Source organism: Anabrus simplex, chromosome 9, assembly GCF_040414725.1.
Source record: "Anabrus simplex isolate iqAnaSimp1 chromosome 9, ASM4041472v1, whole genome shotgun sequence".
In the NCBI taxonomy this organism is placed as follows: domain Eukaryota; kingdom Metazoa; phylum Arthropoda; class Insecta; order Orthoptera; family Tettigoniidae; genus Anabrus; species Anabrus simplex.
Window position 1 is genome coordinate 22,369,423 of NC_090273.1, and position 16,642 is coordinate 22,386,064.

Sequence of the window (16,642 nt, forward strand, 5' to 3'; positions counted from 1 at the left end):
GTTTAGTCTCGAGGACTGTATAGTTTCACTAAGGTGTTTAAAGTGCCTTACTCGGGCGAATTTACCGCATTCTGTGATTAAAGGAGATTTATTTTCTGGCCGTCTTTCCATATACTGGGTTTTCTCATAACAGATTTGTAGTCCGGTTTTATGCGCAATTTCATGTAGTTTTTCCACTGTGTGTATCGTTTCGGTTTTGTTGTCTGTAATAATGGCAATGTCATCCGCGAAGCGAGACACTTGATTGTAATTCGGTTCTCTTTTTTGATACCTAGTTGGATGGCCTTTACATGAGATTCCCATTCTCTGATGATCTTTTCTAGGACAATATTTAAAAGGATAGGGGATTGTCCGTCCCCATGTCGGATTCCAGTTTTTATTTCAAAGGGCTCCGATATTTCTCCCACGAATTTCACTTTGGACACTGTTCCTGTAAGTGTCTGTTCAATGATGTATTATTATTAATGATTATTATTATAATTATAATATTATTGTTATTATTTTAATCCTCGTATTATAATTATTTTGTTAAACTATGCACGGGTTCTTAAGGACCTACCTATTATACCAGTAATTCTCCGTTATGTCATTTTCGCTTACTTCAACTCTTTTGGAATAGTACTTGCAAAAAAAAAAAAAAAAAAAAAAAAAAGAACATGGCGCAACAGCCCCGAAGGGCCTTGGTCTACCAAGCGACCACTGCTCAGCCCGAAAGCCTGCAGATTACGAGGTGTCGTGTGGTCAACACGACGGATCCTCTCGGCCGTTATCCTTGGCTTTCTAGACTGGGGCCGCTACCTCACCGTCAGATAGCTCCTCAGTTGTAATCACGTAGGCTGAATGGACCTCGAACCAGCCCTCAGATGCAGGTAAAATCTATGACCTGGCCAGGAATCGAACCCGGGCCCTTGGGTAAGAGGCAGGCACGTCATCCCTACACCGCAGGACCGAATACGAATAGTACTTGCAGTTTATTATTATTTTCATCGTTTTTAAATAATAATAATAATAATAATAATAATAATAATAATAATAATAATAATAATCTTATGGCCTCAGCTATCATGTACTGACATTTTAATTTGACGTCATCTGGCTGCCTGCTCGTCAATTTCGATCTAGCCCCACTAGACGGCAGAGTAAACCGAGTCTCTCTTGGGCGTCTATGGCTGAGTTTTAACGAATTTTGCCGGATAAATACCAAATGTGTCACAAATCTCGTACATGCCGACATCGTACGACATGGAGTGTCGAATGGACTTTTTTCCATCCTTAATAAACCCGACTACCTCTGCCGGGTTTGAACCCGCTATCTTGGGATCCGGAGGCCGACAGTCTGCCACTTATCCACAGAAGTAGCTTAAAAAGTAGTATTGACTGGTTGGTAAACGGTTAGATTTATTGATTTAATTGATGAGTACGGTTAGATATGACTTTTTCTTTTGTTGTACCAAGTTGAGGAAAATCGTTTTTGTTAAAATCTATTCATCTGTTGTGAAGAAGAATAATTAAATTTTCATGATATAGAAAACTGGCTGTCCAGATTATTGTGTAGGACAATGAAGCACTTCTAGACCATTGGCAAATTTTACACGGATGATGAAGCTCCATAATTTGTCAGCAACAACACTTGAACCGTCCTTTATTCTCAGAGGCAATCCACAGATGGAGATATCTTTCAGGTAATCATTGAGATAGCCAGATAAATCGACGGGGAAGATTTTAAGTCCCAGCTCTTACCGATAATCCAACGTCATTCTTTCCAATTGTGCAGCTAACACCTGTCGTTCGGCTTTCTTGATGATATTGAAAATTTACGCAGTAAATTCTACCTAGAAATTACTATCAATTATTTCATTTCCTTTAAGGTATGGTTCATCTTAGGAAGTATTGTAACTCAAAATTCTCAAAATAGACTTTGTGTAACAATACTTAGGTGATTGTAATACTTTTGGTGCATGAACTTCAACTCTGGTCTGGTGGGGGATATCATTAGGTTCTTCTTTGCGACCTGTAGCAATTACTGGGAAATGGTGCTTGACCTGGTTTCAGTCACGGTTAAATGTGCACAACATCATACACTCGTATTATCACTAATCTTTTTGAGTCTCGCCGTATACTTTCGTGACTTCAAATAGTTCTTTGGACTGTGGTCCCTTTGATGTATTGTGTGTACTGGAGTGATTTGCTAAGATCTGATTATCTATCCGAGATAATACACATCGCTTCACATGAAAGAATCTGCCAAAACACACGTATTGACACATCTGTCTCGAATGTACGCGTAGTATCTTGATCCGATAATGAAGTTGGATTTAGAGCAGTGATTCTCAGACGTCTAGAAATCCCGAGAAGAGTAAGTATTGTCAGGTTTCTCTTTTCACTCTTATTTCTTCATCTAAATAGTGCCCGGCTCAATGGATACTTGGTTAACTTTCTGGCCGTCTGTCCAGGGGTACCGCGTTCGATTCCCGGCCGGGTCGGAGATTTTAACCTTGATTGGATCTAGCTCGGGGGCTGGGTGTGTATGCCGTCTTCATAATTAGAAATCATCTTAGGTAGGGCCCCATCCTCACAGTCATGCAGGTCGCCTGTAGGCCGTCCACTAGAAAAAAAAGACCTTTAGGCCTACCAGACCTCTCCGAAGGCCATGCACCATTATTATTTTATTATTATTATTATTTCTTAATCAGTTTATCCTCCAGGGTTGGTTTTTTCCCTCGAACCCAGCGAGGGATTCCACCTCTACTGCTTCAGTGACATTGACTTGGAACCTGAGACTTTTGGTCGGGGATACAACTGGGGAGGGGACCAGTACCTTGCGCAGATGGCCTCACCTGCTATGCTGAACAGGGGCCTTGTGGGGATAGGCAGGGAAGAGGGAAGGAAGCAGCCGTGGCCTTAAGTTATGCATGATACCGGAATTTGCCTGGAGGAGAAGTGGGAAACCACGGAAAACCACTTCGAGGATGGCTGATGTGCGAATCGAGCCCCCATCCTCAAATGACCTCCTGAGGCTGAGTAGACCCCATTCCAGTCCTCGTAATACCATTCAATTTCGTGGCAGAGCCGGGAATCGAACCCGGGTCTCTGGGAAAGGCAGCTATTCACACTAACTCTAACCACTACACCACAGAGACAGATATTATTATTATTATTATTATTATTATTATTATTATTATTATTATTATTATTATTATTATTATTATTATTATTATTATTATTATTATGTGCGTACGGACTCAATGGATCACGCAAAGCTCTAACGATTCTGTTTTCTGAGTTGCCAAACAGCTCTCATCCTTTCTCCGTGGATCCTTTTTCGTTCTTCTGTCCACTTTGCTCCAATCTTCTTTTTCACTTCGTTCTCTGGTTGCACTGTTCATCCATTAACTTTTTTAAACCCTGTTTCAAATTTATTGAGGTTATTTCGGTTTTTGTTGATACTACATTATTTTGCTACAGATTCAAGTATCTTAATATTACACCTACAATTGTTAACCAATACAAAAGTTTTCATTAAAACAATATTTAAGTAACACGTAACTAATTTTGTAAAGCAATTTGAATATTTAAATATCGAAGCTCGTTGAGACGTATAGGGTTGTTTTCGGAAAGAAAGTTTATAAAAATATCATTCAGTACCAGAAATAGCAATTCTAATTTTCTTTTGCAATATTTAGGCTCGGAAAGTCGGTCTCGTTACGAAAGGAATCAGGGTGTCCAGTGCTTTTGGTTCAAAACAGGAAAACAGGAACTTCCGTAAAGGAAATTTCTTAAAATTATTTTCAAGTAAAGAATCACTGATGAGATCTATGAGTTTTTCTTGCTCAATCACAAGTAGCGATGGTGTCCAAGGAATAATTTCAAATTGATTTTTGCTCCATTTAAATCCGCCGAAGTCATTGCAAAAGTATTACTCAAAATAAATACCTAGATTATTTCGACACATTTTAATTTTTAAATGTTGGAAACTTCATTGCGCTTCCCTCCCCCTCCCCCACCTTTGAGGGTCATGTCTCACTGTGTGAGAACCACTGATTTAAACTTGTCCCTGACATCCAGTAACTGCAATACGAAGAAGGAGAAGAGGATGATGTTGTACAGATACGTCAGGATATTAGAACTTACCTCAGAGCATGCGCTTTCAGTTGCTTGCTTTGTTTGAGGTCGTCGAGGGGAAGCCCGCTGAAAGGCATGAACACCGCCTGGACGTCAGGATGCGTCTCGAACAGACTAAAACAACAAGAAACCAGACCTTGTTTAATCACCAAATAGGCTGGAGAATTCTAGACCAAACAATAATCTCAGAAAGGAATATTTTCCAGATAACCTCCATAATAAGGTTTTGTTCATCACATTGAAAGTATCAGACAGATAAATGAGTGTTCTCAGGATAATAAATGTAATAATTAACAATAACTATCTATAATTATTGTATTGTTTATTTACTTTCTCGCGTTCTGCACCAATGGAGAGAGTCGTGTGCTGTATGAAAGTTTATTAATAAAGGGAAACGTTATAATACAGTAGAGTCCCGTTAATCCGAACCCCGTTAGTCCGAAAGTACGGTTAATCCGAACTGAAATATTCAATTTATAAAAAATCTCCTTATTGAAATGAAAGAAACATATTATAGAATGATGATTTACTTGCATTTTATTAGTCATATTTTACTAGAATAACTTAATGTAAACGTAATTACACATCATAAACCATCAATCACTGGGCGTTTATCTTTACAAAGTCGGTTAGTTTCTTTTGCCGTAGTGATTGGAAGCTACTCGAAGATGCAGTGTTAAACCAGCGTCTCATAAGCATCACATCAGTGGGCGTAGCTGCGGAGTGTTGCTCAACGTAGCGTATGGTAAATTGTAAGGCGGCCGCGGCATCTGAATGTGACATTAGTTGTTCATTGTGGTCTTCTTCGTCATCACTCTGTTCCTCATCAACTCCAGATTCTTTCTCCACCATAGCTACAATTTCTTGGTCTATTTGTAACTGATGATAGTTAGCTTCCATCCTCTCGCTAATGTCATTTTCATTGTCGTTCTCTCCTCTACGGGTTCTTAACTACATTACTGTAATTTTATACATTATTTTATTAATGTAACTGCTAAAGAATGGACATTTAAATTACAGTATGTACTGTACTGTATTGTAGAAACTATTTTCCTCAGATGGTTAAGGCGCTGGCCTTCTGACCCCAATTCGGCAGGTTCGATCCTGGCTCAGTCCGGTTGTATTTGAAGGTGCTCAAATACGTCAGCCTCGTGTAAGTAGATTTACTGGTACATAAAAGAACTCCTGCGGGAGAAAATCCCGGCACCTTGGCGTCTCAGGAAGCAGTAAAAGTAGTTAGCGGGACGTAAAAACAATAACATTATTATAAGAAAATATTTTCCGGTTAATCCGAAAATTTCGTAATCCGAACAGACTCCGATCCCAGTTAGTTCGGATTAACGAGACTACTGTAATTGTTTTCACCGTTGTCCGGTAAGATTTCTGATTATTTTAACTTAAGGTATGTGAAAATCCGTAAATAGAAAAACGGAGAGAGATTGCGTGACGTGCTGATTGTTCGAGCTACATGAGGATGAAGATAAAGTTAAAATTCAAGAGGACAAATTGGGAAAAATATTCATTTATAGAAACACAATTGTTTGAAACCTTCTAACTCAATCACTACCGATACAGAGCTAAATTTGGCGTCGAAATGTAACAAATTTAATTTACTTGAAATTTGGAAACAATCATTTTTTAGACCAACCGTTTAGGAAATATTTTGAAAAAACGGAGAAAAGGTAAAGAATGTTGATGTTTTTTAAATGCTAAGTGGGGCGGGATGGCGCACCAAGGTCAAAAACTCGGATTTTATATTACAGGCTCAGCACTAACAACATAACAAAAAAATCAAAACTACCCGACTTTTTACGTACCAATATGTATAAGTTTACTGGACTAGAAGAATTAGGAATTGGGATTATTTACCAAAGAAGATGTTTGATGAATTTCGAAATTCTTTGAATTCATTAAAGCAAAGACTGGTTAAGCAACTGATAGGGAATCGGCCACCTTGGTGTCAGCCATAAAGCAAATCAATGATGATTTGCTGAGTGGTTGATTGTTTGATTGCTAGCATCTCTCCCAGGCATACTGATAGATAAATATTGAGCACAACTTCCATCAAGTCACTAACATTGACAAATAAACCTTTGATGCAACAGCCACTTAGGTCCTTGGTATACCAAGACGTGTGCTGCCCAGCCAGATGCCCTTCAGATATTGGAGTGCTACGTGGTCAGCGTGACGGTATGCTAAACAGCATTGCTTGACTTCTTGAACGTGTCCGCTGCCTCCCGTATCAGATATCTTCTCAGCTGGTCTCACAATGCTAAGTGAAGCCGCCCAAGCCCTCAGCCTAGAATTAAAATCTCCGGATTGGCCGAGTTTCGAACACGCAGACTCCCCTTATTCCATAGCGGAAGTTGATAGATTTATTAACGTGAATTTATTGATGTGTGAACATGCTGGTACATATGTTTATTACATACTATGACGTAATTGCCTTCTTCCCGCACTCGAAATGACATTTTACCATACTGTAATTACATTCCGCACTGTTATATTACAAATCGTCTCTGATTGGTTGAACTCCACTTCACAGTAACGTAAACACGGAGAGTCAGAGAGATCATGAGTCAAGGAACACCAAACTTAACCTTGTTGAATTGTTTCTGCGCCTGATGGCAGCACTGTGGTTTTGTACTCAGCTACACAAAAAATGGCGTCTTTGACTAGCCAGCTCAAGTAATCTGCCACCATCACAATACTGAGTCGTGTAGATGTTAACCTATACAACAGAAATATACCGCATATATCGCAGTATACAAGAAAGTTCGTATTGCCTCTATTACCCAAGACCGGAGCACCATGTTTAGGACTCTGGTATAAAATGAATAGCCACTTTATCAGAGGTCCCGAGGGACCAATGATGATTCTAGCCCGTCGACCTATAAAGGCCTTGAGTGCTATTTCTTAGTAAATTTTGACTGGGACTGCATTGTTGTGGTGGTTTTGTGGACTGTTGTTGTTGTGAGATCAAATTGACTAGGGTGTGGCCTGTACCCCGAGGGGTAAAGAGATGTTAGATTACATTATGTTGGATGTCCGTGGGACTGCGACAGCCGAGAGCTTAGTTAGGTTTGTTTAAGATGTCCTTAGGTCTGCGGTATCGCAGCCCCACGGTATCATAATTCCCCAGGTTGGAAATGAGAGGGTTAGTGCTCAAATGGAGCTTATTGTAAAATTTAGTGGCTGCATGATAGATCCTACTGAGGATGGTGGTTAGTTGGTATCGATCATGCAGATCAGTATTCCTCTCAAACCATTGGGCACCTGATAAGGAGCGCAGGGCGCGATTTTGTACACGCTGCACTGCTTCCAGGTGTGTCTTGGCTGCGCCCCCCCAAATAGGACTGGCATACTCTAGGATGGGCCTAACCATTGATTTATATAACAGGAGCCTGTTTTCTAATGTGAGCCCATTATCGGCTTTAATCATGGGAATAATTTGAAAAAGGCGCACTTTGGCTTGCACTACAATGGATTTAATGTGATCTGCAAAGGTAAGTCCTCTGTCTAGGGTGACACCTAGGTATTTGGTTTTATTAGTCCACCTGATGACTTCGCCAAAAAACATCAGGGGCTGTGGGGAGTCGGGACGGCGTTTAGTGAATAGTGTAGCACTGCTTTTTTCTACATTGATTTTGATTCTCCACTTTCCGAGCCAGGGCTCTAGAGTGGAGAGCGCGTCTTGGAGATAGTCTTTAGCTTTAGATGCCTGCCACGAGACAGATGAGATAGCTGTGTCGTCAGCATACAGGTATAATTTCCCGTGCGTAGGTTTTGGCATGTCAGTCATAAAAAGGTTGAAAATCACTGGTGAGATCACGCTGCCCTGCGGAACCCCCGCCTCAATAGGGCGAGGGCTCGACAGCGCAGCGCCGACCTGGACCTGAAATTTTCGGTCAGCTAGGTAGCTCGTCAGTAATCGTAGAACGTAGGGAGGGAAGCCTAAGGTCCTTAGTTTGTAGATGAGTCCATCGTGCCAAACTTTGTCAAACGCACGGGAAATATCTAGAAAACAGACTCCAGTGTGTCGACGATCATTATAGCCTTTGGTGATTTCTTCCGTTAGGCGGGTTAATTGATGGACAGTGGAATGGCCTCGCCGGAAGCCGAACTGTTCCTCGTTCATAAGTTTCTTGTCGTCAATGATAGTATTAAGTCTGCTTAAGAACAGGATTTCAAATAGTTTCGAAATAATGCTGAGGAGGGAGATAGGTCGGTAATTTTGCGGGAAAGTTTTGTCTTTCTGCGGTTTTGGTAACATGATGACTTTCGCTGTCTTCCAGCAAGTAGGGAAATGACCGAAACGGAAAATCGCGTTGAAAAGCTTGGTTAAACATGTCAGCGCCTTTCTGGGAAGGTTCTTAAGGAAAGACGCTGACACGTTGTCAAGGGCAGGGGATTTCCTGTTCTTAAGTCGTTTTATGGCGGCGAACAGTTCGGATGGCGATATGAACTTAAAGTCTGGGGGGAGGTTAGTCTCGTCAGTTGCGTGAAGTACGTTGTCATTTTCGACGATCTCTACGAAATTATCGTCGCAAGGCTCGACGTTGGGGGTACATGCGCTTTCGAACGTGTCCGCCAGAGCGTCGGCCTTGTCTTGGTCAGTATAGGCCATTCCATTCCTGCCATGGAGGGTGGGTATGCCAGTCCTATTTTTCGTAAATTTGCGAGCCAACCTATGGAGGGAGTTGTCTGCCACGTTCAAGCCCGCAAGCCTGGATCGCCACGCATCCCGTCTGTGGTTTTGAATTAGTATTTGGAGATTCCTTTTGGTGTGGTTCCATCTTCTCTTAAGGTCCGGGTCCCTGGTTAGACTCCACAATCTTCTTATTCTGTTCTTAAATTTAATCTGCTCAGTGGACTGTCCGCTACTTAATAACAGTAATTTTTATGTTTTATTACCACATAACTCCATGTACATACCTCTTATATGTTTCATAGCAAGGCACAAATAACAAAAGAAAACGCAATGCGTCATGAGAATTCTCTTCACGACGAATCAAAGTTATTTATAATTGAAAATGAAAATCCACAGCCTGTTTCCAATCATTCAACCGGGTCAGGAATGGAATGAATGAAGCTCCCATCTAGCGGCGAGGATAGGAATTGTGCCAGCTGCCGAAGCCTGTCACACTCCTCTGGGGCAACGATTAATGAATGATAGATGAAATGAAAAGATACTGGAGAGTGTTGCTGGAATGAATAATGACATGGAAAACCAGAGTACCCGGAGAAAAACCTGTCCTGCCTCCGCTTTGTCCAGCAAAAATTTCACATGAAGTGATCGGAATTTGAACTACGGAATCCAGCGGTGAGAGGCCGGCGCGCTGCCGCCTGAGCCACGGAGGTTACTAGTTATTTATAATTAAATTAATTTAAAATAAACGCGAGATTCTGTGGTGTAGTGGTTAGTGTGATTAGGTGCCACCCTGGAGGTCCGGGTTCCATTCCAGGCTCTGGCACGAAATTTGAAAAGTGGTACGAGGCCACTCAGCCTCAGGAGGACAACTGAGCAGACGGGGGCTCGATTCCCACCTCAGTCATCCTCGGTTTAGTTTTCCATGGGTTTCCCAGTTCTTCTCCAGAAAAACGCCGGGTTGATGGGACATTCGATTCATTTTACTGAATCGATTCATTTGATTCCGTTCACGTTACTGAATCGATACAGTGATCCGATTCATGGCACATTAGTCACCGCTCCTACTGCATCTGTGTAGTATGTGCTGGTAAGACAGCAGCAACAGCATTCAGTGCTCGCAGCTGCCATCTGGTCTTCATACTATGAACTCCTTTCTTAGAAAAAAATGCTAGTCACTCTAATACATCGAAGGTTTCCGGCGACGCAGGGTGGGAAAGGTTAGGATTAGGAAGGTAGCAGCCATGGCCTGAATTAAGGTACAGTCCCAGCATTTCCTGGTGTGAAAATGCGGAAACTACGGAAAACCATCTTAACGGCTGCGGACGGTGGGATTCGAACCCACCATCCCCCGAACGCAAGCGCATAGCTACGCGATACTAACCGCACGACAACTCGCTCAGTCATTTTGGAAAATATGTATTTTTCTATCAGCTGAGGATTTTTTAAATCGTCATATTTTGTATAGGCTATCCGAAATGTACAGTAGCCCGCTGGTTTTCTGATTCAACATACTGTTATTGCGTCTGTCCACATATGATTGAAGTCTTGTGCAACGATGTGACATATGAACTGAGAGAATACTGAGCCGTTCTTCCCAATATAAAACAGGTACTTTTGAGTGGTCATGAGCACGACTCATCGTCATAGGGCAGGCTAGAGTAGAGTTTAATTGTCAAATGTCAACTAAGTTATAATACTAAGATTCATTAAACTAATAAATAGTATAACCTAATAGCCTACCTACTTACTAGCTATTTCAGAATTATGTTTTGACTACCTTTTTAACATTGCAAATAAAACCATCTATTATTTAAACCTCACTGTAAGAAGAGGACAGTGAATGCAAATGGGTATTATTTTCAAATGAGCTGAGCTCGAGAATCCATTATAGCATACGATTCTTTCAGTGTACTGTACCATAGCTCACTGTATGTCTCGCTGCAGCGGAAGCTCGGCTCTCCGCCAGTGTCCAACTGTCCAGTGTGCCGATAAGGAGCCGTGTATCTTGTGTCTCACTGAGCCGCGCTCGTTCACGATTCTTTCGGTGTGCCATGGCTCACTGTATGTCTCACTGCAGCGGAAGCTCGGCTCCCCGTCAACGTCCAGTGAGTGCGCCACTCAGCACTGTCCGCTGGGAGTAAGCTGAATCGTGTGCCGTGAGCTCGCCGTTCCTGTGAATCGATTCACTCGGACACTTGAATGAATCGATATACTGCTTCGAATCATGCATTCAATAGCCAACACTAGTTGATACCTGAGGTAAGGTAATGGACGCTTCCTTCTCACTTCCTTGCGTATCCCTTGTAATCTTCTCATTCCCCCACCACAAGGACTCTGTTCAGCATAGCAGGTGAGGCCGTCTGGGCGAGGTAATGGCCCCTAGTTGTATCCTCGGCCAAATGTCTCACGCTCCAAGACACTGCCATTGAGGCGGAAGAGGTAGGATCCTTCGCTAAGTCCGGGGGAAATGCGAAACCTGGACGGTAAACGGATTCAATAAATTATTTAAAATAGGTAGACTATATCTTAACAGACTTCGAATTCAGGAAATCTGTTAGGAATGTACGAGTTTTCCGGGGATTTTTCGATGATACAGACCACTATCTGATCTGTAGTGAACCAAGTATCTCTAGGCCTAAGGTAGAGAAAGTGAAATCTGCCTGCAAACGAATAAGGGTAGAAAATCTCCAGGACGAGGAAATTAGACGGAAGTACATGGATATGATTAGTGAGAAGTTTCGAACAGTAGACATTAAGCAGGTTCAGGATATAGAAAGTGAATGGGTGGCATATAGGGATGCAGTAGTAGAAACAGCCAGGGAATGCCTTGGAACAACTGTGTGTAAAGACGGGAAAAGGCGAACATCTTGGTGGAATTATGAAGTGAGAGCAGCTTGTAAACGTAAAAAGAAGGCTTATAAGAAATGGTTCCAAACATGGGCCGAGGCAGATAGGGAGTTGTGTGTAGATGAAAGAAACAGAGCGAAACAAATAATTGTTGAATCCAAAAAGAAGTCATGGGAAGATTTTGGTAACAACCTGGAAAGGCTAGGTCAAGCAGCAGGGAAACCTTTCTGGACAGTAATAAAGAATCTTAGGAAGGGAGGGAAAAAGGAAATGAACAGTGTTTTGAGTAATTCAGGTGAACTCATAATAGATCCCAGGGAATCACTGGAGAGGTGGAGGGAATATTTTGAACATCTTCTCAATGTAAAAGGAAATCATCTTGGTGGTGTTGTGAACAGCGAAGCTCAAGGGGAGGAGGAAAATGATGTTGGTGAAATTATGCTTGAGGAAGTGGAAAGGATGGTAAATAAACTCCATTGTCATAAAGCAGCAGGAATAGATGAAATTAGACCTGAAATGGTGAAGTATATTGGGAAGGCAGGGATGAAATGGCTTCATAGAGTAGTAAAATTAGCGTGGAGTGTTGGTAAGGTACCTTCAGATTGGGCAAAAGCTGTAATTGCCCCTATCTATAAGCAAGGGAACAGGAAGGATTGCAACAACTATCGAGGTATCTCACTGATTAGTATACCAGGCAAAGTATTCACTGGCATCTTGGAAGGGAGGGTGCGATCAGTCGTTGAAAGGAAGTTGGATGAAAACCAGTGTGGTTTCAGACCACAGAGAGGCTGTCAGGATCAGATTTTCAGTATGCGCCAGGTAATTGAAAAATGCTACGAGAGGAATAGGCAGTTGTGTTTATGTTTCGTAGATCTAGAGAAAGCATATGACAGGGTACCGAGGGAAAAGATGTTCGCCATACTGGGGGACTATGGAATTAAAGGCAGATTATTAAAAGCAATCAAGGGCATTTATGTTGACAATTGGGCTTCAGTGAGAATTGATGGCAGAATGAGTTCTTGGTTCAGGGTACTTACAGGGGTTAGACAAGGCTGTAATCTTTCACCTGTGCTGTTTGTAGTTTACATGGATCATCTGCTGAAAGGTATAAAATGGCAGGGAGGGATTCAATTAGGTGGAAATATAGTAAGCAGTCTGGCCTATGCTGACGACTTGGTCTTAATGGCAGATTGTGCCGAAAGACTACAGTCTAATATCGTGGAACTTGAAAATAGGTGCAATGAGTATGGTATGAAAATTAGCCTCTCGAAGACTAAATTGATGTCAGTAGGTAAGAAATTCAACAGAATTGAATGTCAGATTGGTGATACAAAGCTAGAACAGGTCGATAATATTTAGGTTGTGTGTTCTCCCAGGATGGTAATATAGTAAGTGAGATTGAATCAAGGTGCCGTAAAGCTAATGCAGTGAGCTCGCAGCTGCGATCGACTGTATTCTGTAAGAAGGAAGTCAGCTCCCAGACGAAACTATCTTTACATCGGTCTGTTTTCAGACCAACTTTGCTTTACGGGAGCGAAAGCTGGGTGGACTCAGGATATCTTATTCATAAGTTAGAAGTAACAGACATGAAAGTAGCAAGAATGATTGCTGGTACAAACAGGTGGGAACAATGGCAGGAGGGCACTCGGAATGAAGAAATAAAGGCTAATTTAGGAATGAACTCGATGGATGAAGCTGTACGCATAAACCGGCTTCGATGGTGGGGTCATGTGAGGCGAATGGAGGAGGATAGGTTACCTAGGAGAATAATGGACTCTGCTATGGAGGGTAAGAGAAGTAGAGGTAGACCAAGACGACGATGGTTAGACTCGGTTTCTAACGATTTAAAGATAAGAGGTATAGAACTAAATGAGGCCACAACACTAGTTGCAAATCGAGGATTGTGGCGACGTTTAGTAAATTCACAGAGGCTTGCAGACTGAACGCTGAAAGGCATAACAGTCTATAATGTTAATGTGTGTGTGGAGCTGTGGCTGCTGCCTCCAGGTACACCTACTCTTCAAGTCGGAAATTAAAAATGTAGCCGGAGGGAGTCCTTTCGTTGTTCCACTCCAAGTTATTGAGTCGCATCGCTCCCAGCAATCACCAGTAAAAGTGGGACCAATTAAGACCAATTCTAGAGTACTTGAGACACTTGAGTAGCAGATGCAGTCAATACCACACAGTTAACGACTCGGAACGTGGAGCATTTATAAATGCTCATTAGTGGATGGCTGCGAGACGTGCGTTATTCATTGTAAGTTCGAGATGGTTTCTAACCCAGCCTTTCTTGAAAGAAAATAAATTGTTAATATTTTAATTTTATTTTCAGTGCGTTTGACGGAGTGGTCTAGCGTGATAACGCGCTATGGCTCTGGAGCTGAGTTCTGCATTCGGGTGGTAAGTGGGTTCAAGCCCCACTGTCGGCAGCCCTGAATATGGTTTACCGTGGTTTCCCATTTTTACACCAGGCAAATGCTGGGGCTGTACGCTAATAAGACCATGGCTGCTTCCTTTCTACTCCTAGGCCTTTCCTGTCCCATCGTCGCCATAAAACTATCTGTGTCCATGCGACGTAAAGAACACATTTCATGGATCCTAATAGATTATCCCATAAGATCTTCAAGGTTGCTAACAAAGGCAAAGCTACTGGATTCCCCTGAACCAAACAAGTGGACAAAGATCTTGCAGAGCTTAACATTAATCAAGCCGCCATAACTGACAGAAATGCATACCGTCTAATGGTCAAAACTAAACCTTTCCTAACATCCCTTACATCAGCTAGTCACAAAGGAGCCGGGGATTGGTGAGAGGAGCGCAGGGAAGAATTCAGCGAGAAAATGAAGGAATACTGGTCCAACAGGAAGGCTGAAGAGGCCACTAAGAACACAATCCAGTACGCTAAAAGGGGCAGACGACGACAAAAACGCAGATAGAACACAAGCACCGTGGTCCACAGATGGCCTAAACGCAAAAAACAAAAAAATCACATTACACGACTAGCGAATACATCGTTCCACATAGAGCTGGAGAAAGGCTTGCGACTAGTCACTTCGTTCTGTAGAAAACCATATCACAAAATTGCATTTTTCAAATGAAGCTAAAGAAGGGGCAATATGGAGACCTGCTTCAAACAAATCTTCGGACTGAACACTGTGGAAGAAGAAAAGAAGAGAATAAGAAAAATGGAAAAGAAAAGGAAAGAACATATCTTCGCTTTAACTGTTAAATGCTCCTGGGTGTGACGCAAGTACTTTGAGAAACACAATACATTATTATAACGGTGGAACATTAATTTAGATCGAGAGTTAATGTTTCACTAATGGTGTTTGTATGAAGATGACGGTGAATTCAACATTGCGGAAGGTGTTCTTGTGCGGAAGTATATAAACATTTACAGAACTGACTGACATCTGTGCAACGTTTACGGCTGAGCGGGTCTAATCACTGCAGAATTTGGTTAATTATCTCGTGGACAATCCCGTGCCGTCTGTGGACTGGCAGTATTAGGATAGCTCTCTGATTCTCTGCGAAAACATTAATATTCTTATGGAAGGATTCTTATCATTGTAATGAATAGTTTTATGTGTGTAGTTGTTGTGGTTCAATGATTTCTTTATTTCACCATAGATACGTTTTTGGACCTCCCCTGTGAACCACGTGACCTTGCCGCGCTGGGAAGACTTGTGTGCCCCAATGAAGCAGGTAGCCGAGCTGTACATGCAACCATATAGCATGGGTATCTGTCGAGAGCCCAGACTAACGAATGGTTCAGCCTTTCGGAAGTTGCAAGGGCGGCCGTCTGGATGATTGACTGATATGGTCTTGGAATAATACTTAACATGGCTTAGCTGTGTCGATACTGCTATACGGCTGAACGCAACGGGAAACTACAGCCGTAACTAATTCCCGAGGACATGGAGCTCTTTATGTATGAATCATGTACTGATGGAGGGTAAAACACTCCGGAGGTAAACTAGTCCCCCATTCGGATCTCCGGGTGGGGACTACTCGAGAGGGGGCGACTATCAGGAAGATGGATACTGACATTCTGCGAGTCGGAGCGTGGAATGTTCGAAGTTTAAATCGCTGTGGTAGGTTAGAAAATCTGAAAAGGGAGATGGATAGACTAAAGTTAGATGTAGTTGGTATAAGTGAAGTATGTTGGCAGGAAGAACAGGATTTTTGGTCAGGTGACTACAGAATTATCATCACGTAATCAAACAGGGGATATGTAGGAGAAGGTTTAATAATGAATAAAAAATAAGGGCAGCGAGTAAGCTACTACTACCAGCATAGTGAAAGGATTATTGTGGTCAAGATAGACACCAAGCCAATGCCCACCACAATAGTGCAGGTCTATATGCCTACTAGTTCACCGGATGATTACGAAATCGAAAGAATATATGAAGAGGTAGAAGATTTAATACATGTAAAAGGTGTTGAGAGTCTAATTGTGATGGGAGACTGTAATGCAGTGGTAGGCCTAGGAAGAGAAGATAATATAGCAGGAGAATTCGGATTGGGACAAAGGAATGAATGGTTGAATTCTGCACCGATAACAATTTAGTCCTGGTTAACACTTGGTTCAAATACCACAAACGACGGCTGTATACATGTACGAGATCTGGAGACACTGGAAGGTATCAAATAGACTTCATTATGATTAGACAGAGATTTAGAAACCAGGTGTTGGATTGCAAGACTTTTCCAGGAGCAGACGTGGACTCTGACCACAACTTGTTGGTCATGAAATGCCATCTGAAATTGAAGAAATTGACGAAAGGAAGGAATACAAGAAGATGAGATCTAGACAAGTTGAAATAAAATGATGTGAGGGACTAAATGCAAAGGCTGAAGGAAACACAGTAGAGGAAGAATGGACAGTCATGAAGAATGAGATCAGTAAAGCTGCTGAAGAAACGTTAGGAAGAAAGCAAAGGTCAACTAAGAAACAATGGATAACTCAAGATATACTAGACCTGATTGATGAATGACGAAAGTACAAGAATGCAAAATAAT

At 42.0% G+C, this 16,642-nt stretch overlaps 1 protein-coding gene across 1 annotated transcript in view; it reads right to left on the reverse strand.

Annotated features, from left to right (window-relative positions):
* The window catches only part of LOC136881028 (neuroglobin), a 307,501-nt gene that overhangs the window by 96,273 nt on the left and 194,586 nt on the right, over window positions 1-16,642 (reverse strand). Inside the window, exon 3 of the mRNA XM_067153620.2 lies at window positions 4,132-4,236. Within this exon, the coding sequence (XP_067009721.1) occupies window positions 4,132-4,236 (105 nt within the window). The remainder of the gene's footprint in view (window positions 1-4,131; window positions 4,237-16,642) is intronic.